The sequence below is a fragment of the Podarcis erhardii genome, assembly GCF_964252035.2.
Source record: "Podarcis erhardii genome assembly, chromosome: 13".
NCBI classification, from domain to species: domain Eukaryota; kingdom Metazoa; phylum Chordata; class Lepidosauria; order Squamata; family Lacertidae; genus Podarcis; species Podarcis erhardii.
In genome coordinates this window covers 45,865,870-45,893,181 of record NC_138502.1, presented here as the reverse complement: position 1 = coordinate 45,893,181, position 27,312 = coordinate 45,865,870, and the positions used below count along the sequence as shown (strand labels likewise).

Here is a 27,312-nt window from a genome sequence, read left to right as displayed (position 1 = left end):
TTTTGTTTACATTCCAGGTCATCTCGAAATTTGCTGACCGACTTGCCATTTAGCTAAATCAAGGCTTCTACATATTTAGTGTATCATTCCATTTCTAACTCGACACACTGAACAGCTTTTAAAACCTGAGCAATTTGAAAGGACTTTCACAAGCTGATAGTCACTGTTACATGCGTGGTTCACATGAAGACGCAGAAGAAAATAAAAAAAAATATTTTTTAAGAAAGAGACTGTTACCATGCCAAACAACTGTGCCTGAGACTGGCAGAAGTCAAACAGGAACCTTTTCATCATCTGTTTCTGTTTGTGGGACATTACTCAAAATGACAAGAGTGGAATGAAAGAGAGTCATTAATAAGCTCTTGAAGCTCCAGCTTAGCTCCATCCCAAGATAGACCGGACTGACTAGGCCAAACCAATGAGCTAAGAGACCTTGTCTCAGCCGTGCCTTTTTGACCCGCTAGCTTCCTTCATCCTGATCGCCTCAGAAAAAAATTGACCGTAATTCCACCCAGAGTTATAGATGCTTTGCTGCATGACACCTTGAGCTAATAACCATTCATTCTTCCCTCTTCCAAGATGCACAAATGGGGATTGTAGGATCATAGAACTGTAGAGTTGGAAGGGGCCCTGAGAGTCTTAAGAGTTTAAGGCTGAAACCCAGCACCTTTTATCAAAAACTTAACTTTCAAATGCATTTTTTTAAAAAAACCTTTTTATTTACAGTACACAACTCAAAGGTTTTACTGAATGGTGCTTGAGGTTTTGGTGGTATGAACCGCCCATTGAGACTTTAGTTAACTATGCTCAACTAGCACTCCTTCAGCAAGCTGAGCTATGGATTTCGGGGGAATTCCAGTCCGATATCAAGGCAACCACATGGCTCTCTACTCTGCTTGCCTATTCTTAGCAAGACGTTCCAGTAGAAAGTTCCTGGTACTCAGGTCAGCGTCTGAAGGAGCAAGATCTTCTCGTTGATGCAGAATCTGTGCAACACAGTCATCAGATTTTCCCCACAGCGCGACACTTGGCGCTCCATTGCCAGGCGGAAATCCTCCTTTACACCTTTGGTTATTCCCCTGGTAACTGTGTGATGCCTGCAATTATAATACACAAAATAATTAAAATGGCATGGAGCTACCATTTCCATTTAAATATTTTTGCATTCTGTGTGGGTTTTTGTGGAACCTAGCTTCCCAGCTTAGCCTTTCTAAGAACATTCATTAAGAAAAAAAAACCCCTGTTCTCCAGGAATGCCATACTTTTATCACAAAATTATACAACAAATCTCCGTCTGATTTTTAAACCTCTGGGCAACACCCTAGCAAGTGAGAGTCAAGGATTTTTCATGTATAAAAGAACAACTGCTATGAATGGTATTTTCATGTTGGTGTGTCAAATAGTGAAAGAACCAACTCAAGCTGCTTTCTAGTGTAATTTCGCCCAAGGCAAGGTAAAAACAGATTAAGAAATGAGCATCATGCGACCGCAGAAAGTTGGAGATGTTAGCAACTAATCTGATCCCTGCCCGAAGACTAACTCAGAGAAATTTATTGGGTCTTGAAGCCCAGTAAGGCCAGAGAAATCAACAGTCCCATTATTATTGGTCATAACACTAAGCTTCTTTAACAAATAGTACAGTGGTGCCTCACAAGACGAAATTAATCCGTTCCGTGAGGCTCTTTGTATAGCGGTTTTTTCGTCTTGCAAAGCAAGCCCATTGACAGCTTAGCGGATTAGCGCTATTAGCGGTTTAGCGGCTTTTAGCGGATCAGCTGATAAGCGGCTTAGGAAAAGGGGGGGGAGGGGAAAAAACCCGCAGGAACTCGCAAGACATTTCATCTTGCGAAGCAAGCCCATAGGGAAATTCGTTTTGCGAAGCGCCTCCAAAATGGAAAACCCTTTCGTCTAGCGAGTTTTCCGTCTTGCGAAGCGTTCGTCTTGCGGGGCACCACTGTACTGCAGTTCCGAGAGCTGCAAAACTGCCCCATCAGCATATGAGGATAATAGAATTTGCTCCCCCTGCTGCTGCAACTGACCCACTAATTTTCAGGCAGTTTGGGAGGGAAGGGGAAGATGTGCCTTCCACGGCTCTTAAAACAAGCAAAAAGGGTTCAATCCATGGATTGGGAATCAGGATGTCAATAAGAGAAAGAACTGTTAGAGTCTAACAGTTACACATCTACTAAACACTGCTACAGCATGCCTTGTGCTAAGTAGGACATTGCAGAGCTGCAATGCCCGGTTGCAGAGACTTCCAAAATAAGAATGGGACACAGGCAGCAGGCAGGACTTGTATACCACCTAAACTTATATGTTATTGTGACAATCTTTACCCAAAATCCAATACACACTACCCCACAACAAGTGGATAGAAGTGTGTGCACACCCTGAAAAAGATGGCTTCATTAAGTAAATGCATCTAACTAGATTGAAAATAACTTTAACCCCTGCACACCTTGCAGCATAATCCTGACCATGTCTACTCAGAAGTAAGTCCTATTGAATGAGACTTGCTCCCCCCAAAACCTAGTATTTTAAATGGTATTACGCCCTGCTTTTTCAGTGCCTCCATCTTGCCCAAGCGGCATTTTGAGAGGTGGGGACTAACTTCCTATTCCTGTGCAAACTGCAGACAGAAAACGGCCAACATATTTTTGCAGTGCTGAAGGATTATTAGCAGAAATGTGCATAGGATGGAATTTTTAACTGCTGATGGTGAAACAAATCCAGATCTTAGAGGCAAAGAATACAGGAGCAAGCAAGTACAGGTGAGGGTAAAAGGCAAGAGAACCTAGCAGCATAATTAACATACTTAACAATTGGGGGGGGGCCTTCTTTACCCAAATTGGAGTATTTGAATAAAATAACAGACTGGACTGTCCACAAAAATCTATCTGGGGCACCATTCTTGTTTGATTGTAGAGAGACCCATTTAAAAATAGAGTAACATACATGTGCCGGTAACTTATGGAAAAACAACAAAAATGTTAACAACTGTAAAAAGATGGCTTTCCAAGTGATGTAAGGCACAAATGGAGAACGAAAGCATGGATAAAAACTACTGAGTTAACAAAGGGCTGATAACCATGGGCAGTAAAACATATTGACAAAAAAGACAGCACACTATGAGCAGGGAATTTCCCCTGCTTGGTACCTGTCAGCAGTCTGCATGCTGGGCTGTAGTACAGGCATGAATTCCTGCTGCAGTAACCCCAGCGGAGGGCTAGAAGTCCTTTAAAAAACAGCAAACAGCAGCATTCAAATACTCACACCAACTTCCCCTGTGCTACAAAAATCAACGCTCCAGAGAACTAGACACAGAAAAGAGGAAAGGGGCTGCAGACCAAGAGCCCAAACCCTAGTCCTGAAGGCACACAGTGGATCTTTTGTTTGGGATTGGGAAAGCAAAATGAACTAAATCCAGTAGGCTTGGGGCTCCCAAATGCAGTATTGGAGAAGCCACTGCAAGTTAAAACAAACCCAAAACCAACGGCATAATATGAACTACATAATATGTTGTATTTACAAAGAATTGCGAACTGCGACAAAATAATTCCTGCATTATGTTCCTCAGCGGATGTTTTAGCCTGGAGTCCCAGCAAATGCTTATTCACTTTAAAGTGAATAATGAAGTCCTGCTATCCCTTTCTTTGCAAAGCCTCCCAGGGAGGACCAGAGAAGCAGCAGTGGGTGTTTATTCCTTTCCTTTGGCAGTCTTTTCTCCACACACAGGGCTGCAACTGTGGGGAGGGGAAGACGTGGTAGTTTTTGGAGAAAATGGACTGGAACATAAATGGTTAAAGATTTTCTGGCTAGGGGAGAAGCATCCTTACACTCAACTGCATTGCAGCATTTATTTTGGCCATGGGTCAATAAGCAACAAAGCAGCAATTGGTTTTGTTCTGCTATCAAGCCCCAGGGATCTCTTTTTGCAAACATATATTTAACTAGAGTACATACTCTGGGCGCATTAACTGTAACAGGATGCCACTTAAGTTTTGCTGTTCGTTTTGGTTTTCACAACTGTTAAGGTACAGACGAGAGCTGCTCCCATATTTGGCCGGCTTCAGCCTTACTGAATCCTTTTCCAGCTTTAGTGTTAATGTTACAAAGCAAAAAGCTATAGTAACTTCAAGGAGATGCAAGTCAAGCAGATAAAAGATTCAGAGATGCCTCAAACGGGGGGAAATTTGGCCCAAATGGTTGTGTTTGATTCATTTTAATCAAGAAGAAAATCTATTTCCCACAATCATTTAAACTAACCAAAGGGGAATTATCCAAAGGCCTCCAGACATGGGGCAACTAAGCTTTTTGTAAAGGCAGAGAGAACGGGGTGGGCGAGTGTTTCCCTGACGGGCTGAGCTTGCAGTTCTGGTGAGCCTCTTAAAAAAATCAGCAGCAAACATGAATCAGAACCACAAGTTAGCCCGCATTCTTCTTCATCTTTCAATATATAATTGGATTAAGTTGGTGGGATGTGCTTTGATAAGACATTTCAGAATCTTTTCCATTCTGCTTCACTTCAGATGCGCTGCCAACCCCCAATAATTCATGGAAGATAAAAGAACAAAATCAGCTTTATTTCAACATAAATTGGACCTAAGGGGAATGCAGTTGCTACAGCCCTGCGGACAATCAGGAAATTAGACCCGCATGAAGTTCCCTTGTGGTCAGCAGACACACAAGGAATAACTTGTTTCAACTGAAGGGACAGTTGGCAGAATTTTATGCCCCTTCTGGAGAGGGGAACTCTGGTTCTCAGAATATAGCAGCAGGGCCACTTCCTCAAATCCAAATTCCTGGCACACAAGCTTCAACTAAAGATCAGATCCAGCCCGAGGTAACAGGCTGCAACTGAAAAGAGCAGAGGCAGAAGGAGTCAGAAACTGTCCTATTCTGGGGCAACTACTTATGTGATCCACCCCAGAACATGGAACAGGGTGGGTTGGCCTACTAACCAGAAGGGAATCCATAGTAATCCCAATTTTCTATCATCAGTCAACAAGGGATTTGAAAAGCCATGCTGCAACCTCAGGTCAGGATAACTATACAGTGGTACCTCTGGTTACGAACTTAATTGGTTCCAGAGGTCCGTTCTTAACCTGAAACTGTTCTTAACTAGAGGTGTGCTTTCGCTAATGGGGCCTCTTGCTACTGCTGCGCCGCTGGCACACAATTTCTGTTCTCATCCTGGGGCAAAGTTCTCAACTCGAGGGAACTCTTCCAGGTTAGCGGAGTTTGTAACATGAAGCGTTTGTAACTCGAGGTACCACTGTACATTGGCTACACAGAACCTGCTAGAGGACCTTCCTACCAAAAGGCAGCATCAGAGGCAAAGGTAAAGGTAAGGTAAAGGGACCCCTGACCATGAGGTCCAGTCGTGACCGACTCTGGGGTTGCGGCGCTCATCTCGCTTTACTGGCTGAGGGAGCCGGCGTACAGCTTCCGGGTCATGTGGCCAGCATGACTAACCAGAGGAGCACACGGAAACGCCGTTTACCTTCCCGCTGGAGCGGTACCTATTTATCTACTTGCACTTTGAAGTGCTTTCGAACTGCTAGGTTGGCAGGAGCAGGGACCGAGCAACGGGAGCTTACCCCGTCATGGGGATTCAAACCGCCAACCTTCTGTCCTAGGCTCTGTGGTTTAACCCACAGTGCCACCCACGTCCCTAACACCCTTCCTTACCAGCCAATTAATCCTCCACCTGGTTAATCCGCCAGGCAGCTTCCAGAAGTAATAACCTCTAAGGCAGGCATAGGTGAACTCGGCCCTCCAGATGTTTTGGGACTACAACTCCCATCATCCCTGACCCCTGGGTCCTGTTAGCTAGGGATGATGGGAGTTGTAGTCCCAAAACATATGGAGGGCCGAGTTTGCCTATGCTTACTCCAAGGCTTCAGCGGTGGGTGGGATCAGATGGTGAGGACCTCCTTTGGAGCAGACAAGACTCGGACAGTTGACTAATCATAATTGTGAGCAGATTCATACTCCTCTACCAGAATAACTCCTCCCCAGCCACTATCAGGGTCTCCCTCCCCCAGGGGGACTTGCCAAGCAGTCGTGTGGCCCTCAACTTGCTCTTTTCCTCCCCAGGCAGCTGGGGGAAGAGGCAATGTTGGCATGAACCACAGACTGGACTTGCTGGGGAATGCTCCCTTCCCTTTCTCATCCTTTCGGGTGGGGAGATGGAAGATAGCAGGCATAGCTTGGCAGGAAGAGAGAACTGTCTCACGCGACAGACGGAGAAAGCGGGAGATTGTTCATTTCTAACATTGCTGCCAGATGTAGTCTGGGAGCAGCAAAAGGGTTCCTGCTCTCAAGCAGAGGGTGGAGGGTGTCTCCTTTTGCAAGTCTGCTAGCTGTGCTTTCACAGCTAGAGGAATTACCCCTTTCCTGCCCTGATTCACTTATTGATAACCAAAATGGTACATTGTCCCATGCATTTCATTTCACTGCATATTGGGGTGGGGGAAAACAGGTGTGGAAGCAATATTCTTGATCTGCTGCCCTCATCAGCAAGTGGCTTTCATTACCTAATGGAAAGTAAAGATTGGTCCTGCCCATCTTTTGGGTAGCAGTGTGCTGTATCCCCTTTCCCCAAAAGCACATATGTTCAGATGGGCTGGGTTGTGACCTCTTGCTCCAATGGGCACACTGGTGCCCCCCATCACATCCTAAGAAGCTTCAGCATCAATTTTGACATCGGCAAGTGACGTTCATGGCATTGTGCCTACCATAAAGGGAAAGGGACCCCTGACCATTAGGTCCAGTCGTGGCCGACTCTGGGGTTGTGGCGCTCATCTTGCTTTACTAGCCGAGGGAGCCAGCGTACAGCTTCCGGGTCATGTGGCCAGCATGACCAAGCCGCTTCTGGCAAACCAGAGCAGCGCACGGAAACGCCGTTTACCTTCCCGCTGGAGCGGTACCTATTTATCTACTTGCACTTTGACGTGCTTTCGAACTGCTAGGTTGGCAGGAGCAGGGACCAAGCAACGGGAGCTCACCCCGTCGCGGGAATTCGAACCGCCAACCTTCTGATCGGCAAGTCCTAGGCTCTGTGGTTTAACCCACAGCACCACCCGTGTCCCTGTATCTGCCATGCAAACTCATAATTCAGCATCCTGAGAATCTAAGCCACTTTTTTTAAAAAATAGTGAGCTTCTGCCAGATCCTCTCTCCATTATTTCTTCCCTCCTCCGTCTTGATCATTTATCCAAATCTCTCAGAGATATGAACACCTATGAGGACAGACGCCTTGTGAGATTGTTGTCATCAGCCGAAGCATGCTAGTAAGCTGTCACCCTTTTTCGGAGATTGCCTTGGTTCTCCCTTGTCAGAGACTAGTGGACTCATTGCTACCCCAAGCTCCCCTCATCCTCATTCCCATGGGATGCTCCCTGTGTCCACCCTAGAGAACATTTTCCATGCTACCCTTTGACTGCCAATGTGCGGAGCCATTTCAGGGCTGCCATGAATTCCTGAATATTTCTAGTCAAATGGATAGTCACTTCCTCAAATTCACCCAGGCACGTGTCTGGTACTGACAAAGATCAGCTGATGTACATTCAGGTATACCAAAAAAATAATAATAATTGAGGGAAGCCACAATTGTGGCCGAAAGGAATATGAACAGGAGGCAAGGGAAAGAGACTGGACACAGGAAATTGTTTATCAGAGCTACCAGGGAACATGCCACTGGATTCGGTACCCCAAATATCACAGGACTCCCCTAACCCACACCTGCCCAACTCGGGATACACTCTGAAACAGTCATCACACCCTTATAGAACTAAAGAGGCAAAATAACTTTTCTCTCATAGGAAAAGTTAAAAATGGATAAAAGCCATTCATTCAATAGCCTGAAACAATACAGCAGAGCTTATAGGGTTTTTTTGTGCAATCTATGGAAAGGGAATGTAGCAGTTTCCAGTTATCAACCCACTTGTGGATTTCACCATGACAGAACTCTCATTTGAGATTCCTGGACTAACCAGCTGCTGACTTTGCAATTGTTTAAAATTATTTGTTACCCGTTCTTCATTGTTACAATCACGGAAGACTATATGCTTTTAGACAAAAGGTCTTGCGATTCTGCTCTCAGTATTAAATGGAGCAATCTGCTTGGCAATAATCTATGTGGCTATGAAATATCATCTCCCTAGCATTGTGCCACAGTTGGAAACACTTTACCCTCTAGGCCACTTAAGTTTTTACAGCCCTGCAGAGACTTAGCACTCACTGGCCAGGCTTCACACGGTCCCACTGCACTGAAGGGACTAGCTCACCCACAGCCGATTCCAATGCCAAAAATAAGTTTAAAATTCCCATTTCCCCATGATATTGTATGCATTTAGTTGCCTGCTTACCTGGAATTTTAAATGTACAACAGACACAGACCTATCAACTTAAGTTGGATGCTTTCCAGTACATACACTGCTTTAACTAGCCACATCACATAAATTATATTCTCATCAACTCTAAAATTGGAAAAAATAGTCTTCTTACTTTATCAACATTCCCTGATTTGGCAACAATTCCAAGTGAATTTTTCCTCCTTCTTGTGTTCTTAAATAGGCAAATTCTTCCAGCATATCAATATCTGGAGCAATTGTTCAGGTCCAAAAAGGAAAGATTTGAACACAGGGGGAAAAAATATTACGATGTGTTTTGCAAGTGATCTTCAAAATCCTGTTCCTTGTTATTGTCCAAGTAAATCACTTTATGTTTCCCCTTTATTAAGGTAAAGGTAAAGGTACCCCTGCCCGTACGGGCCAGTCTTGCCAGACTCTAGGGTTGTGTGCTCATCTCACTCTATAGGCAGGGAGCCAGCGCTGTCCGCAGACACTTCCGGGTCACGTGGCCAGCGTGACAAGCTGCATCTAGCGAGCCAGCGCAGCACACGGAACGCCGTTTACCTTCCCGCTGGTAAGCAGTCCCTATTTATCTACTTGCACCCGGGGGTGCTTTCGAACTGCTAGGTTGGCAGGTGCTGGGACCAAACGACAGGAGCGCACCCCGCCGCGGGGATTCGAACCGCCGACCATGCGATCGGCAAGTCCTAGGCGCTGAGGTTTTACCCACAGCACCACCAGCGTCCCTGTTTATTCCCCTTTATTAACTGTATGCAAATGGATGGATTTAATTTATCTTTTGCTGTAACCAGCTAGTACAGTGTTGGCTGCGGCACACTGACCAGTCTTGGAATAGGAAGGGAACTTTTTACACTTGAAAGTATCCTGCAGTTAACACATGCAATAGTTCCCATGAACAGGTTGTCCACAAACAGAAGTGTCTAGGCCCCTGTGCCATCCTAAAAGTGTATCACCATTCTCCCGAGTCTCTCTCTTTCCTCCTGCTCCATCGCCCCTTTCATTTCCCAGCTATTATAGAGCTTAAATTCCATTCAATCAGACCTCTGCCCCACATTTTCTAAGATCAGACCCCTCTTCCCTTTGGAAATTCTGAAACTGTTGGCTTCCTGAATGCTTAAGCTGGTCCCAGGGCATTTTTGGGAAAAGGATACTTGTAACATAGTTGAAAAAATTTTCATACTGGAAGTTTCCTTGCAGGCAGATTTTGTTAATTGCTTTCAAGAACAGGTTTTCTCCCCTTGGCCACTCCTGCTGCAGCAACACAATCACGTGACCCAATGCCATATCGTCTCTGTTGTCTGTGAATGCTCTCGGCTGCAAGGGAGAAAATGCAGAGACACTTAAGAGCAGTTGCTTCCCATTTTGCATGCGAATCTCATTTCCTGAGATTCTGCCAGGCTACAGATTATGACATTCATATCTATCCACAAAGGACTGGTCTAAGCAGCATGGCAATGTAGACGGCTGGCAGAACAGAAGCTACAAGTTCAAGGAACTGTTCTGAATCTCCAAAAATACTTGTTTGGCGTTTGGAATGAGGCTGAATCAGTCGCGAGCAGACTTTAGAGACTTGTGACACAACACCACCACTTAGCATTCAAAGTAATACGTGTCATCTCAATAATTCGTAGAATTGTAGATTCAGAAATTTCTTCCTGATGTTTAGTCAGAATCTCCTTTCTTGTAAACTGAAACTGTTGGTTTGATTCCTACTCTCCGGAACAGGAGAAAACAAGCTTGCTCCACCCACAATGTGACAGCCTTTTAGATATTTGAAGATTGTTATCAAATCTCCTCTCGTCCAGGCTAGGTAAAGGGACCCCTGACTGTTAGGTCCAGTCGTGGCCGACTGTGGGGTTGTGGCGCTCATCTCACTTTATTGGCCGAGGGAGCTGGCGTACAGCTTCCAGGTCATGTGGCCAGCATGACTAAGCCGCTTCTGGCAAACCAGAGCAGCGCATGGAAACGCCGTTTACCTTCCCGCCGGAGCGGTACCTATTTATCTACTTGCACTTTGACGTGCTTTTGAACTGCTAGGTTGGCAGGAGCAGGGACTGAGCAACGGGAGCTCACCCCGTCGCATGGATTCGAACCGCCGACCTTCTGATCGGCAAGTCCTAGGCTCCGTGGTTTAACCCACAGCGCCACCCGCGTCCCTTAGAGGTGTTAATAATGTAATAGGTTTGATTGCATGGCAGAACCTTATATAAAATACTTCAGTAGAGTTTCTTCAGGTGTAGGGATGAGGAACTTGATCGGCAAGCCCTAGGCTCTGTGGTTTAAACCACAGCGCCACCCGCGCCCCTCATCCAGGCTAAACATACCCAATTCCCTCAACTGTTCCTCATAAGTTTCCAGACCCTTGATCATCTTGTTCACCCTCCTCTGCACACTTTACAGCCTGTCAATATACTTTTTAAATTGTGCCCAGAACTGGGCACAACTGCAGCAACACCGTAAAGTAGACCACTAGTATTATCATGATATTTCAGATGGGGTACTGTGGCTTGCCCTGGGCACCTGGTTGGGTTCATGGAGGACACAAGCTTTGAATCGGGGACTCCCTTAAGTCACAGCAGAGCCTCATAGTCTAGTTCATATAAAGCAGTAAAAAAAAATTCCTGTTTTTGAGGGAGGATTAATACAATAATTGGGAATGTTAATTTGGAGCAAACATAGTCAGAAAGTTTATTGCCAAATCTTGTAAACTTTTTCAGTGGATATAGGTAACCATTACCCACTGATGGTAAAAATCTTCCCTTCCAATTCTATGATTCTGCTTAACAGAATAATAGAAATGACCAAGTCTATCCACTCCAGAAACCAAGTGGTAACAAGGCATATTTTCCTCACTACAAATGGAATAACAGCTTACCTTAAAACAAGCTAACAGTAACCGTAGGCAATAGGGCATAATTGCTTTACTGGTACATGGCCAGAGCTTCAACTCCGTAGCTAAAGACAAATGAGAAGATTGATAATTGTTACAAAGTCTGTAACTTTGCTAAGAATCAAGTCGCAACAGTTAGCCATTAAAAATAATTCCCAATTTGCCAATGCCACCTCTTCTTCCCAACTCAATAACATCTGTAACAAGAACAGAGATCCAAATCATCATAATTTAACCCAGTGACTGATTGATTGATTGATTGATTGACTGAAGGGGAGAGGGGGACGTCAGGGAAAAGAAGTACTTATGCTTTTTTGAAAAGGTGTATTTTTAGCAGTTACTACAGACTTTTTCCGAACAGATTTAGGGGCTAGAGCACTAGGATTTTTAATTCAGAGTTTTCTTGTCTGCTATTCAGAGATCAAGTAATCCAGTACCTTTCCTGAATTTGGACTTCACTGTAGGCTGCTCTTCGGGAAGCTTAACCCCTTCTTGTATGGGAAGCACCATGTAGCACATCAAGTCAAGTACCTTTTCACAGGTCAACTACAAGAAAAAAGATCAACGATTTTAGAAGCGAACCCACACAAGCCAGCAGATAAGCCGCAATAATTAGACAGTTGAGATTGTCACTATCTTGTTAAGGGGTCGATTCAGGCTGCTTGCAGAAACAAATGGTCCTTCTTGATTTCTGCAAACAGAACTGGTGTGAGAAGCATAGCCCATCTTGAGAAGGCTCCCCAGTTTTGCTTGCAACATCCAAGCAATGATATAGAAGTTATGGGGGTAGCACCATCCCTTTTCTGAGCCAATGGGAGGAAAGACTACAAGAGTTTTGGTTGGCATCCGCAGCCCAGCTGAGAGCCTTTCTGAGACCAGCATTCTGTCCCATAAATCCCACTCTTTGCAGCAGGTCAACAGCAAGAAAGGGAAGAGGCTAGTTAGATTAAGGAGGAGCAAAGAGACTTACACGGTATTCTCCAAGGGCAAAGTGACAGGTTGCAAGCTGGATTAGGGATCGTTGGTTCTCTAGGGATCCTTGCCCCAGGATCTGCTGTGGAGAGTGAGATCCCTGCAGAGCTGATAAGTGATGCAAGCTGGCAATTGCTTTTTTATATTGACCCTTTCCAGAGACAGAAACAAAAGACAGATCACTCTAATTTGACCATTTTCAGAAATCAGGGGTCTCTAGGCAACAAAATACTACGCTTTCTATAAAGTTAAGCTTAAAAAACACCATGCTTTATATTAAGAATGGAGACAAGACGACAACTACTACTACTATTTACATGTGCACTCTCAGTAATTGTTACAGCAGCTTCTTAAGGAGGGTGAGCATTATTACACCCATTTTGCAGAAGAAGAGCTGAAGGCTGAGAGATCACAGCTTGCCTAAGAGCGCCTGGTGAATTCATGAAAGAGGTGACATTCTCAATTCATGGCTCTTTGCTGCTAGTTACACCAGCACTATATTTACTGTATTTCAGCAACACTATCTGAGGGTTCAGAACACTTAAAGGACATTGCCTCAGCAATCCTCAGAGCAGCCCAAATTTTGATGGCTACTGCTGGGGACAGGGCTGAGTACTGATGACACCCAAGCAGGAACCCTGAGGTCCAAACCTTGTATGCTTGAGCACAAGTACACACAGTTGAGCTTCATGTGCCCCACTGACAGTTGGTTTGATAGGCAATATGCAACCATTTGTTTGTTTGGGCTGAGTTCCTACAGAAAAGAATTATTGGCTAAGCATTACAGTAAAACGGAAGGAATCTGCAGCTTTTACCTGATAGATGATCATATCTGTGAGGAAAATCCGCAGCCAGAGCCAAGTATCAGTCTTCCATGACACACAGATTCTTGTGAATTCTGCAAAATAAAATGGATTCCAGGCAAATATATCAGGGCAACTGCTCTCTCTGCAAGCCTTCAGGTAAAAACAGCACAGACAGACACTGGCATGAACTTGGTAGTGAACACTCTTCAGACATTGTTCTTAGGCCTAGACCCAAACTGTACTGCTAGACAACATGGTTCTTCTAGAATAGAGATGGGGGAATCTCTTGCAGCCCAAGGACTATATTCCCTTCTGGAAAGCCTTCAGGAGGGTGGAGGGAGGCTGGTTCAGATGTCAGTGGTGGGGGCCCAGGTCAGAGGCAAAGAGGGTCAAGCAATGAACGAGTCAAATACACTTTTAAGCCAGTCAAAAACACTCAAGGAGGGTGCAAAGCAGGGTTGGGGAGAGTAGTTTGGGAGGGTGTGTGGTCTGGGGAGAGTTTCAAAGGTCAAATAAAGGTCCAGGGGGCTGCATCTGGTTCCTGGACCTGCTGTAGGAAGTCAAAATATTAGATGTGTATACTCGGGGTAAAGGTAAAGGTACCCCTGACAATTAGGTCCAGTCGTAACCAACTCTGGGGTTTCGGCGCTCATCTCGCTTTATTGGCCGAGGGAGCCGGCGTACAGCTTCCGGGTCATGTGGCCAGCATGACTAAGCCACTTCTGACGAACCAGCGCAGCGCACAGAAACGCCGTTTATCTTCCCGCCGGAGCGGTACCTATTTATCTACTTGCACTTTGACGTGCTTTTGAACTGCTAGGTTGGCAGGAGCAAGGACTGAGCAACGGGAGCTCACCCCGTTGTGGGGATTTGAACCACCAACCTTCTGATCGGCAAGCCCTAGGCTTTGTGGTTTAACCCACAGTGCCACCCACGTCCCTATACTCGGGGAGAACCATATTAATAAAGGTTGGGAGCCCGTGCTCTAAAAAGGGGTCAACCACTCCCCATGTCAACAGTTCATTTGGGATCACCAGGCTGGCAAATGAAGAACCGTTTGCTTCTACCAAGGCTTTCCGTGAGTCACATTAGAGCAAAGACTCAAAAGACATTTGTCAGTTCCCTGCCAACAGGCACAAGACCTGGATGGAACATGATGGAACTGTCACGTTCCAGAAGCATATACAGTGGTGCCCCGCAAGACAAACGTCTTGCAAGACGGAAAACCCGCTAGACGAAAGGGTTTTCCGTTTTGGAGGCGCTTCGCAAAACGAATTTCCCTATGGGCTTGCTTCGCAAGACGAAATGTCTTGCGAGTTCCTGCGGGTTTTTTCCCCTTTCCCCCCTTTTCCTAAGCCGCTTATCAGCTGATCCGCTAAAAGCCGCTAAGCCGCTAATAGCGCTAATCCGCTAAGCTGTCAATGGGCTTGCTTCGCAAGACGAAAAAACCGCTATACGAAGAGCCTCACGGAACGGATTAATTTCGTCTTGCGAGGCACCACTGTATTTCTCATGCATACCGAAGCAGCATAAAGCTTGTCAGCACACCATCATACGTACCTTTATCCAAAGATTCAAGAGAATGGAGAAGTTCCCAGCTCTCCCTAGCTAGCCTAAAGCTTTCTTGTACTTCAATGGAGTTTGGAAGGTCTGCTGCATTTACTGTAATGTGCCTGCTTCTCCCCTTCCCAGAAGGATCCTCGTCATCAGAGCTCTGGTCAAAAGCCAATGCAAAATAAACTGTTTAGACTAAGCTTGTAAGGTGACTTAATGTTATACTGTAATAGTACTATAAAAGAAGTAATTACAGCAATAAATGATATGCAATGTAAATAAGAACTTAAATGACTCAAAGATGACGAGCGCTGGTAGAGGGGAGCCAAATGGGTGCGGTACTTCATCCTTTTTTCTTTCCTACCCTTTACTCTCTTTGGTTTTGGCGCTTAAGTGTCTGTACTTTATTGTTTGTTTCTTTGTTTGTAAATATGCTTAAGTAAAACATTTTAAATAATTAAAAAAAAAATAAACTGAGCAATAGGCTAACATAAATGTTGTATTTGAGTTAACTCTGTAAAAAACTGCCAGTCCATAGCATATGTTCGTAGAACATTAGTTAGTCCCAGATTCCTGGTAGCAAACTTTTTTAAAAGTTGGCAATGTTTTTTTTAAAAAAACACCAAAATGACTTTGCAGGCAGGATAGTAAAAATACTTATTTTCTGCCACTTCTAAAGTAACCCAATACACTTATTTAGGTATTCCAGAATCAAAAAGTGTTTGTTCCAAGAAAACTATCAAAAGTGCTTAAATATTCACTCAAACCAACAATAACCTGCCTTAGCTTCTGTGTCATGTAATATCACATATTGCGCTCATTTACTGCTTAACTTCCCTGCACCCCACAATTCATTGGACTCTGAGCCCCAATCTTCTTTCTCTGCAGGTTGAGACAATGCTTAAGTATCATGTCAAACTATATGCTTTAAATTCTAAACCCTTTGACTCTGACAAACAACTTCTTACAAATATCACCTTAAGCACCTCATGAAAGTTGCGTGATATAGTGTTGACTACAACTGAAGGAAATACTCTCACGAGTTCTCAGCCGGTTGCAACACATTAACAAAAAAAGCAAAAGCAAATTCTATTCACATTACAACTCTGAGGACCACCACCGAATGAAATTAATGACGCTAGACATTGCAAACTTGAAAGGTCAGTTCAGGTGTTCACTCATCACACAATGCTTGCAATGTAAGCTTCAAAACGAAAGATGTTTCTTCTTACTAAACCAAAATACATGCAAATTCTTGCAGAGTTATTCTAATTACCTGTGAGATTTTTATTCTAAGCCAAGCCAAGTATGAATCTGGGAATTGGTTCTCTTTATATAATTTATAAAGACTTCCCACTCTCTCCTTATTTTCTCATTAGAATAATTTCCTATTAAACCTGTAACTTGGGCCAAAAACTTAATCATTACAGACAACCAGTGATATGAGGAATAAAGATCCACATGGAGTTAGTTGGAAGTCAATTTCTTTTTTCCTTTTCCTTTTTTTCTTTTTGTGTGTGTTGTTTTTCATTCCTTCTTTTTCCTTTTTTGGGAGAACATAATGTTTTGTATTTTTGATTGCAGATTATGTTATTATGTTTACATCCTTGCATTTTGTTTTTGCACTTTTCCTGTTTCGTATTGTTTGTTCGTTTTATTCAATGCTTGTTTGTGTGATGCGTAAGTATTAAAAAAAACACACACATGCAAATTCCAGAAAGAATCATTGTGAACAAACCCACATCCTAAAACCCTATGCCAAATTACATCCCATTTATGCCAAGAATGAAACACGTTACCATGGTTTTCTCTCTCCCTTCGGCAAGCTTCCGCTTTTTGTGCACATGTTTGCTCCGTTCAATGTCTGTATCGCCATAAACATTGGAAACATCCTCCACCAAAACCAGCGGAACTTGGTTTGGGGCATTTGGTCCTATGTTTAAAATGAAACACACCACTTCAGCACAGTTGCAACTGAGAGACTGCCACTGGAATCTGCTTCTAGCTACCAGAATATTCACTTCAGCAGTATGGTGAAAGCATCTAGTTGTACTTTAAGCCTCTTATTAAGCATATACTTCACAATATCACGCAAAAGTAAAATAATAATTTTATGGAGAAATCAACACCCGTGCCAAATCCTCCTAAAAGTAATTAGGTATTTTGACACGAGGTCATACCCACAATTTATTTCTGAGCCAGCCATTTAAGGGCTAAATCTCTCTATCATCTATAAAATTGAGATAACAAAGGAGGTTCATCATCAATATATAAAGCCCACAAATATTATGCCAATTGTGGTACACTGAGCAAATCACAAACTCCTGGGGCTACTGTAGGAAGATCTAAAGCATGGGTAGGCAAACCCGGGGGCCGAATCCGGCCCAATCACCTTCTCAATCCGGCCCGTGTTTTTAAATGAGTAGAATGTGCCCTTTTATTTAAAATGCATCTCTGGGTTATTTGTGGGGCATAGGAATTTGTTCATTTCCCCCCCTCAAAATACAGTCCGCCCCCCCACAAGGTCTGAGGGACAGTGGACCGGCCCCCTGCTGAAAAAGTTTGCTGACCCCTGATCTAAAGGGACCCTCTTAACTAAAGCAAAGAGGAATGAGCTGTATGAGAGCCAGTGTGGTGTAGTGGTTAAGAGCGGTAGACTCGTAATCTGGGGAACTGGGTTCGAGTCTCCGCTCCTCCACATGCAGCTGCTGGGTGACCTTGGGCCAGTCACACTTCTGTGAAGTCTCTCAGCCCCACTCACCTCACAGAGTGTTTGTTGTGGGGGAGGAAGGGAGAGGAGAATGTTAGCCGCTTTGAGACTCCTTAAAGGGAGTGAAAGGCGGGGTATCAAATCCAAACTCTTCTTTTCTTCACCAGGACTCCTCTCCCCCCAATCTGTTATGGTCCTGATGAAAATCCCTCCTAGGTAATGCTATCGGCCCCCAAATCAATTTCTATTGGCGCCTAGCACAGATGGATTCTAATGATGAGTTTAGTGTCACATTGAGTTTGGCCTTCAGACAGCTCACATCACATGCACACAGGGCTATTTGTTCTACGGTCTTCCTCGTGTTTCCCTTCAAGTCTGCGCTTGCTCCCAATACGTTTCCGAGCACAATTCAAAGTGTTGGTGCTGACCTTTAAAGCCCTAAACGGCCTCGGTCCAGTATACCTGAAGGAGCGTCTCCACCCCCATCATTCTGCCCGGACGCTGAGGTCCAGCGCCGAGGGCCTTCTGGCGGTTCCCTCATTGCGAGAAGCAAAGCTACAGGGAACCAGGCAGAGGGCCTTCTCGGTAGTGGCGCCCGCCCTGTGGAACGCCCTTCCAGCAGATGTCAAAGCGATAAACAACTACCTGAGATTCAGAAGACATATTAAGGCAGCCCTGTTCAGGGAAGTTTTTAACGTGTGATATTTTACTGTATTTTTGGTTTCTATGGAAGCCGCCCAGAGTGGCTGGGGAGGTCCAGCCAGATGGGCGGGGTATAAATAATAAATTATTATTATATTATTATTATTGCTCACCACCCAAAACAGCAACACTCCATTGCTAGGGGAATATTCTACTCTTCCCCACAGCCAGTGCATTCACTGTTATTGGGGGCGCCATGTGGGATGCACATATACATGGGCTCTTGTCAAGATGCTTGTTCATTTCTGACTTTTTCACTGAGGAGCCCCTGATGTACAGTGGTACCTCGGGTTACATACGCTTCAGGTTACAGACTCCGCTAACCCAGAAATAGTACCTCGGGTTAAGAACTTTGCTTCAGGATGAGCAGAAATTGTGTGACGGCGGCGCAGCGGCAGCAGCGGGAGGCCCCATTAGCTAAAGTGGAACCTCAGGTTAAGAACAGTTTCAGGTTAAGAACGGACCTTCAGAATGAATTAAATTCTTAACCAGAGGTACCACTGTATCTTCAAAGAATCCCAGGATTCTTGGTTTAAACGAAATAAAAACCTACAACCAAACAGGTTCGTCTATGGGCTGGGCTAACCTATGGGCTTCCAGATGTTTTGGACTACAGATCCCATTATCCTTGACCATTGGCCATGTCAGTTGGGGGTCCAAATGGGAACCAAAGAGTCCAACATCATCTGGAGGGCTGCAGGTGAACCTACCCTTGCTCTTAACGAAGTACTTGACCATGAACTAACCTTGGAAGAGAGAAGGTTGGATGCTGCTGACATACAGGAATGCGTTCTTGAAGAAGACCAGCATTGTGGAATAGACCACTTGGGTCTTGTATTTTGCGTGAGATTCATTATCATAGTTACTGATGTATCTGCAGACATCTTTCATTTTGAGCAATGTGTCACCAAAGCTTCTGAAGAAGACACAAGCATACAAAGTTAATAGGCTTTCTAATCCAGCAGTTTTAATATGCTATCTTTTTAATATGTTCACTGAAGGAAAGTGTGCCTTCTCCTCCTGCAGCCAGCTGCACCCTTCAACAAGCATCGTGGATGGTCAAGGGCCCTCTTGAACAAGATGGGACAGGACACTGGAAGAAATCACCCAAACTCGCACAGAGATCTGTCGTACTCGCACGTCCCAGTCCCTATTTATCAGGACCCATGCTTTTTGAAGAGACTTTTCAGGTGACTGCAAGGAGAAAAGGAAACTTTCCATCTCTGAGCTTATTTTAGAATCAAAGCCATTCACCTTCAAGCCTGCAATCCTAGACACCCTTACATGCCATTAAGTGCTATTAAACGCAACGGGACTTGCTTCTGATTAAATGTATATGTAACAACAACAACAACAACAACAACAGGATTCTACTGTAATAACAACAACAACAAACCTTCTTGCCATGTCCATCTGCCATTCACACCTTACTCCCACTATGGACAGTATCTTGAACACCCTTTCCCAAGGATCCGTAATTTGAGAAGATTTCTCAGTTAAGCCCTCTATTACGTATTTCTGAGAGCTTCGTTTACTGGGGGACACAAGATCAGATGTATCCTGTGTACCTAGAAACCAACAGAAGCATACCTTAGTTCATCACCAAAAATCAGTCCAACAGTCTTAACATCCTGCAGTCCATGCCTCTTACACTGTTTATATGCATGTGTGTACACACACATACACACACACACACATATATATTATAGTCCAAACTTGAATAAAATGACAAATCTCAAATACAGAGGAGAAAACTGATCCTGGATCCTGCACAAACTGCTCATATCTACCTTCAAAATCCTTCGTGGACTGCACAAAGTCTGGTATTATCCGTTTGTGTGGGATTAGGTGACAAGTACTTTTAAGGATGTGAAGATTCAAACAAGTTTTCTTATTTCTTGTTAGAATCATGGGCTGTGGTTCTAACAAAGCAGGTGGCAGTTAAAATTTCCCATGGCATCTATTCAAAAGTAAAATCCTAAAATGCAAGCAAAATCTGACTCGAACAAATATTCTAGAAATAGAACCCATGACATTTTTTAATTTTTTTTGGTCTTAAACCAAGCTACCTTCAAGTCAATTAGCTCAGCCTTCTTTAATATTTTGGGGAAGGTGTGGGGAAGAAATAAGAGACCTCTACAGCTAGACACAGATGAGCTCCGCAGCAATTCACAGTCCAACCCCCCCCCCCACTCCCTCACAAAATCCCACATACTGTTTTGACATGTAGTAATCTCCATTCCTTAGTTTGCTAGTGCATTTGGCTCCAGCACTTTTACCTTGGTATTGATTTTCAGTCTGCGCAGATCTCGTCACATAATTAATATAAAACTCTGCTGCTTTATTCAGATACTTATATAACAGGTTGGCCGGAAGACGCACATCAGGGTTGTTAATTATTAGGGGAAGGACGTCACAGACTAAAAAGGACCCAAAAACAGTATTTTAGGATTTTCAGTGGTCCTGACAATGCAATTTAACCAAGCAAAGTGAGTGACAAGCTGCTTTGAGACTCCTCTAAAACAAGGCCCTGCTAACAACAAGTTAAACTAATAGCTTATTAAATTAGGCAATAGATTTCAAAGATACATGTCATCTTCTAAAAGCAGGTATGGGGAACCTGTGGCCCTCCAAATGTCGCTGAACTTCACAACTTCCATCAATTTCAACTAGCATGGCCATAGGTCAAGCATGATGGGGGCAGCAGTCCAGCAAATAAACATTTCTCCCTAGTTGTTTTTATTTTAGAGATGAAAACTATTACCAAACTCCACTGAAAACATTCAAAAAAGTCACTCCCCAAATAAATCAATGAAATACGCCCCCCCAAATGGGGGGGGCAATAGGTTCCCCATCCCTACACCAGAAGAAACTCTACTGAAGTACTTTGTATAAGGTTCTGCCATGCAATTAAACCTATTACATTATTAACACCTCTATGGAACCTAAGGGACGCAGGTGGCACTGTGGGTTAAACCACAGAGCCTAGAGCTTGCCGATCAGAAGGTCGGCGGTTCGAATCCCCGCGACGGGGTGAGCTCCCGTTGCTCAGTCCCTGCTCCTGCCAACCCAGCAGTTCGAAAGCACGTTGAAGTGCAAGTAGATAAATAGATACCACTCCGGCAGGAAGGTAAACGGCATTTCTGTGCGCTGCTCTGGTTGCAGCAGAAGCGGCTTAGTCATGCTGGCCACGTGACCCGGAAGCTGTACGTCGGCTCCCTTGGCCAATAAAGTGAGATGAACGCCGCAAACCCAGAGTCGGTCATGACTGGACCTAATGGCCAGGGGTCCCTTTACCTTTACGGAACCTAAATCAACAGTGGAGGTTTGACAGATTTGACAGGCCTGACTTTTGAGAGGAGAACCTCTCTTGGTGCATTTTCAAACTCCAGGAAATCCCTTACAATTACAAAGCTGTAGTTTCTCCCCATCCCCAATAAATAATGTCGCTGCCAGCTTGTGGGGCAGCTTGTGGGGCAGTGAGGGACAGTTGCAGGCCTATTGTCAATTTGTCCCCTTTTATTGGATATTGGATCTCAGAGCCACAGTATGAACCAGAATACAACTTTTCTATTATACAGATCGCTCACAACATTTAACTTGTGAGCATTCAACTTTATGCACTTGGCAGGTGCCCAGAAAAAAAGACTTTGGCAATCCCACCTGGCATTGCACCCAAAGTGTTTTGATTATATGGGATTTTGGATGTATTGCACTATCCCCAGGACATAACCCCCTCGTAAGTTTAGTCTCGCTTGCACATTTAATATTGCAAAAAGTGTAACACAAGTCAGGTGGAGTCATCAATAAACAGCAATAAAGCTCAAAGTTTTTTTTCCCAACAAGGATAATCTCCCAAGGATTTATCCAGTTTTTTGTTCTTAATATACGTGGGTTATGATGAGCAAGACAGTAAAAATATCCATTTATTAAAAATAGCGTCAAGTCCTGTCATTTAAGTACTATTTTACTTACCAAATAATTTTCTAAAACAATTGACAGGTGATTCTTGGTCTTCAATATTTTCTGCTTCTAATAATGTTTCCCCAAGGCCCACCTTCGCAAAGTTTAAATAAAATTTAAAATCTATTAGTTCAAGATTTTGTTCCCCAGAACCATATTGAACAATGAAAAGTAATTGCTTCCTGCCTCACCTCTTCCTGAACAATTTACAAAGCTGAGAAACAGTGGGGGATTTTAAAACTTAAAATATTCACAAATCAACAAGTTTTGTATTTCTGAGTGTCTTAAATTAGCATTGGCAAAAGCTGTTCTTCTACACCCATTGACTGATTTGCTATTCTGATTAATTTTAGCATGGATGTTGTAGCACAAAGATCACAGAGTCCTCCAAAGAATGTCCTGCCACTTTTTTTTATTTCTACCAATCTGCAGTCAGGTATGAAAACGAGGAAGAACAAAAAAGTATTTGAAATACGAAGAAACACCACTCTCTTACCCCATGTTGAACCACAGTCTCAGGGAATCGTCGCAAAAGCAGGAGCAACATTTCTGCCCGTTCCAACGTATTAAAGCACTGCTCTGTGGCTTTCAGTAACATTTCACACTGAACTCGACCTGGAAGGGTTTCAAATAAACCTGTAGGAGGAAAGATGACAATGAAGCAAACAACCTGGGGTATGGCTAAGAAGAGAGAATTTAAAATAATAAAAAAAGGTTTGAGTGGAGACCACTGCAACTGGAAGCAAAGTAATTTGTTGGCTGGGAGAAATTGGAGAAAAGCTACTGCAGGAACGTTCCTCAAAAGCCTTCAGATACATTGCAGCACTGATCATCATCAAGTCAACTGTTTTGGAAGGGATTCAGTGGAAGAAAGGCATACCTCTTAAAAACTGAGTTTGCTTGTCCTGCGAATCGTTCCTTAAGGCTGCTGTAATGACACTAATCTCCCGCCACACCACTGGTTGGTCTGGGAAATTAACAAACCTGAAATAAAGAATTGAAAAAAGTTTGGAATTTTTTATATTTGTAATCAATCAAGAACAGAAATTTTACTAGGAAAGCCACACTACTTAAAATGAAAATGTTTCTTGTTTCTTCTAGGAACTAAAGCAGGTCTCCTCTTTTCTGAATCTAACAATTGCCAGGTAAATGCTTCCAGGAAGACCAAAGACAAGGTAATAGCCCTGCATAACTGTTTGCCCTCAAATGTGGTACACTAGCTTAGAAGCTAGAGGTTCTTTTTAGCTACTGTAGCTATAGACCTATGCGCTTCTATGACTATATCTAAACCTTTTTATACCTACCACCATTTATTGGGGCAGCAGATTCCATGTGAACAAGTATTCTTTTTTGTCCATCCTGAACAGTTTCACTGAGTGACCACAAGTTCCAGTATAGATTAAGAAAATCTATCTACTTCATTCACACCATACATAATTTTATCAACCCCCAACTGAGGTTGTTTATTTTCTGCAACTTTTCCTATCATGCCTTATAACTACAATTCCCACCATCCCTAGCTAGCAGGACCAGTGGTCAAGGATTGATGGGAGTTGTAGTCCAACAACAGCTGGAGACCCAGCTTTGAGAAACACTGCCATAAAGCAGTACAATTTTAAGTAGAGTGGTTTACAGACAATTAGAAAAAAAAATTGGAAAGCATCTTACATGTCATATAGCAATCTGCCTGCTGATGCTGTACGTTCTGCATTCCGTTCAATAGTGTACATCTCATACTGAAAAAAACAAGGGCAGAAGATGAGCCATACAGAACACCTTACATCAAACTTCTCAATATCACATCTTTCTACCTTACCACAGTAAAAAATGAGGAGGGCAGAAACATCCATGCACATGCACATGCACTCTCTCTCACACACACACATGCGTTTTTTAAAAGGCAGGCAGAGACACAGGCAGAAAAAACCCTTTTCCTATTTGCTTGGGATCTCCATTTAGAACTCTGAGCGGTATGAAAGCAAAGTGCCTGTGCAATTAAAGTAGAGTAGAGAGTAATGTAGAGAGTAATTTAATGTAGAGATTGGAGAGTAGGGGTTGAAACGTAAGTTGATGGGAGCATTGCATCTAAATCTATCTTTACCAAAATGTGAAGTGTGTTTTGTTTGGAGCATGTTTACACCGCTGCCTGTTCTCAACATTGCAGTGTGATACTTTCAGGCAATTTAGAGCAATGGGCACAAGAACATAAAGAAATGAGTTCACTTGAGGTATCTGTATATCCTATTACAGTACTGTACTACACTTTTGCAGTGGGGTATATTTAATAAGGTTACCAGACGTTCCCAGATTTACAAATCAGTCCCCTGACAAAATCCATCTATTTAGTAGGAAGTTGAAAAGTGTCCCCGGATTCATTGAAAAAAAATCTGGTAACCTTAGTATATTAGGATCAACGAAAACACAAAGAAGCAAACAAGCATTCCAATCCATCAAAAACCTTTACCAGATGGAAGCCTTAAAACAAAGAGCCCTTTGGCTAGTTAAAACAATCTATGGCCTTTTAGAAGAGACTGGGGTGTTTCAGGGCGGGTGCCACTACTGAGAAGGCCCTCTGCCTGGTTCCCTGTAGCTTTGCTTCTCGCAAGGAGGGAACCGCCAGAAGGCCCTCGGTACTGGACCTCAGCGTCCGGGCAGAACGATGGGGATGGAGACGCTCCTTCAGGTATACTGGACCGAGGCCGTTTAGGGCTTTAAAGGTCAGCGCCAGCACTTTGAATTGTGCTCGGAAAAGTACTGGGAGCCAGGGTAGGTCTTTCAAGACTGGTGTTATGTGGTCCCGGCGGCCGCTCCCAGTCACCAGTCTAGCTGCCGCATTCTGGATTAATTGCAGTTTCCGAGTCACCTTCAAAGGTAGCCCCACGTAGAGCGCATTGCAGTAGTCCAAGCGGGAGATAAGCAGAGCATGCACCACTCCGGCGAGACAGTCCGCGGGCAGGTAGGGTCTCAGCCTGCGTACCAGATGGAGCAGGTAGACAGCTGCCCTGGACACAGAATTGAACTGCGCCTCCAAGGACAGCTGTGAGTCCAAATGACTCCCAGGCTGCGCACCTGGTCCTTCAGGGGCACAGTTACCCCATTCAGGAGCAGGGAGTCCCCCACACCTGCCGGCCCCCCGTCCCCCCAAAACAGTAATTCTGTCTTGTCAGGATTCAACCTCAATCCATTAGCCGCCATCCATCCTCCAACCACCTCTGGATTCTGCTATTGAGGGTGGGCGCTCTTGCTACCCAACGCCTCGTATGGCAGAAGCCTGGATTTCTCCACCGCCTCCCAAGAGCAGCCTTCCCATCTTTTCAGCTCTTTAAACAAGCAGGCAAAATAAAAAAAAGTAGGGAAAAGAAAACATGCTAAGTCGGAAGCGCTGCCCCCCAATAGGTAAATGAGCTGGGCGTGCTAAGCGTTCCTATCTCTATGGTGCTGAGACCGCAGAACAGCAGCGAAAAAAGGGAGGACGGGGCTTGCGGCGCGCAAAGCACTGTGGGAAAAAGGAGCCGTTAAGGGTAGGCCGCACGGAGCCTGGCGCGCCCTCACCGACCTGGATGTTGAAATCGGCGGGGTAGAGGCTCCGCGCGGTGATAAGCCAGGCCTTGGCCGCCCACAGGTCCCCCTGGACCAGCTCCCGCGCCCGCTTCACCAGGAACTCGCAGTCCCCCTGCGCCGACATCTTGGCCGTTGCCGGGAGTCGCGCTCCCTCACGACCCGCACATGCGCAGACGAGCCTCGCGACGCCATCTTTCTAGGGCCGGTGACGTAGAGGAGGCGTTTTGCGCCTGCGCCTCAGTTACCATGGTTTCCCCACCACCACCACACTCGTGTTTCTAGTGTCATCATAGACTTATGAAAGTGGTAGACTGACAATACAATTTTCATAGGGCAGGACTTCCGGGTTGCTTTCTGACCCCTTTCCACCCACCCTACAAGGGACTGCTCCCCATAGGAAGCAACGGGGACATTTAAAAAGGTTTTAGCATACCTGGGTGAGGGCGGCTGCATTGTGTTCCATCCCGAAGACTGAAGGAGGAAATCAAATCACTGCAGCATCCCTGGTAGCCATCCAGCCTCTGTTGAAATGCCCACATCTGCAATCCGCTCATAGCCGTCAACGTTTTCCTTTTTTAAAGGGAAATTCCCTTATAGGATTCCTTGCAAGAAAAGGGAAAAGTTGACAGCTATGAATCCGCTGTCAAGGCTCTGGTGCTGTCATTAAGTGGTCCAGTGCCAAGGGCCTTCTGGCGGTTCCCTCCCTAAGAGAAGAGAGGTTTAGGGAACCAGGCAGAGGGCCTTCTCGGTGGTGGCGCCTGCCCTGTGGAACGCCCTCCCACCAGATGTCAAGGAAATAAACAACTGTCTGACTTTTAGAAGACATCTGAAGGCAGATGTCAAGGAAATAAACAACTGTCTGACTTTTAGAAGACATCTGAAGGCAGCCCTATTTAGGGAAGATTTTAATGTTTAATGCTGTATTGTGTTTTTAATATTTGGCTGGAAGCCGCCCAGAGTGGCTGGGGAAACCCAGCCTGATGGGCGGGGTATTAATAATAATAATAATGAGATGCTAACTCAGTTGGAGTGTTATGTCTTGTCCAGTGGGGGGCACAATTTAAGCACTGAGACTTGAGATGGATTTTGTGCTGGAGGGTTTTTTGGGGGCGGTGCAAATCCAAATTTGCAGTGCAATAAACTTCTACAATATAATACTTCTTCTTGTTGTTGTTATACCACCCTTCATCCAAGGATCACAGGGCAGTTTTCAGTATAAAAGCACAAAAATGCAAAACATAATAACAAAATACAGTGGTACCTCGGGTTACATACACTTCAGGTTACAGACTCTGCTAACCCAGAAATAGTGCTTCAGGTTAAGAACTTTGCTTCAGGATGAGAACAGAAATCATGCTCCGGCGGCGGGGCAGCAGCAAGAGGCCCCATTAGCTAAAGTGGTGCTTCAGGTTAAGAACAGTTTCAGGTTAAGAACGGACCTCCGGAACAAATTAAGTACTTAACCCGAGGTAAAACTGTAATAACACCCACACCCACATTCACATTGCCTCCCGAAAATCATGACTCGCCCATATTTCAGTAAAATGTAGAATCCACACATTCAACTGAGGGAGGGGAACCAAATGGCTTCTCTTTAAAGTAAGTGTGTGTGTGTGTGTGTGTGTGTGTGTGTGTGTGTGTGTTTAGGTCAGGCTTTTACCAGCAGCTGTGGACTGGCCCTATGTTAAAAATAGAGGGTGCAATCTATACTTCCTTGACCTCATTGGAACTTTCTTCTCAAGCACAGGATTCAGTTGCATGAGTTTTACTATTACA

The 27,312-nt window shown here is 44.4% G+C and overlaps 1 protein-coding gene across 3 annotated transcripts; it reads right to left on the bottom strand.

Annotated features, from left to right (window-relative positions):
- Positions 1-224: 224 nt before the first annotated feature.
- INTS10 (integrator complex subunit 10) lies at positions 225-25,726 on the bottom strand. Of its 3 annotated transcripts, XM_081836289.1 has the most exons (18): positions 25,532-25,722; positions 23,644-23,711; positions 22,856-22,959; positions 22,472-22,611; positions 21,988-22,069; positions 20,292-20,432; positions 19,409-19,580; positions 18,759-18,928; positions 16,400-16,533; positions 14,607-14,760; positions 13,056-13,138; positions 12,239-12,391; positions 11,706-11,814; positions 11,254-11,333; positions 9,530-9,692; positions 8,512-8,605; positions 3,158-3,235; positions 225-1,097 (listed from the first exon to the last, which is right to left on the bottom strand). In XM_081836289.1, exons 1-18 carry the CDS (start codon positions 25,658-25,660, stop codon positions 941-943), a joined length of 2,211 nt encoding a protein of 736 aa, XP_081692415.1. In that variant the 5' UTR covers positions 25,661-25,722; the 3' UTR covers positions 225-940. The 3 variants fall into 3 exon arrangements, 2 of the variants coding, with proteins under 2 accessions (XP_081692415.1, XP_081692416.1); XM_081836290.1 differs by lacking the exon at positions 3,158-3,235 and having other exon boundaries at positions 25,532-25,720; XR_014150429.1 differs by lacking the exon at positions 3,158-3,235 and having other exon boundaries at positions 1,077-1,097; positions 9,559-9,692; positions 25,532-25,726.
- Positions 25,727-27,312: the final 1,586 nt, after the last annotated feature.

Bases quoted from the DNA above. Each gene is read 5' to 3' on its own strand.
- INTS10 (XM_081836289.1), bottom strand. From the start codon at position 25,660: ATGTCGGCGCAGGGGGACTGCGAGTTCCTGGTGAAGCGGGCGCGGGAG. The intron at 22,612-22,855 runs GTATGCCTTTCT...TTCCTCCTACAG, and splicing joins GCAAACTCAGTTTTTAAGAG to GTTTATTTGAAACCCTTCCA. The intron at 11,334-11,705 runs GTACTGGATTAC...ATTTGTCTTTAG, and splicing joins GAAGTCCAAATTCAGGAAAG to CTACGGAGTTGAAGCTCTGG.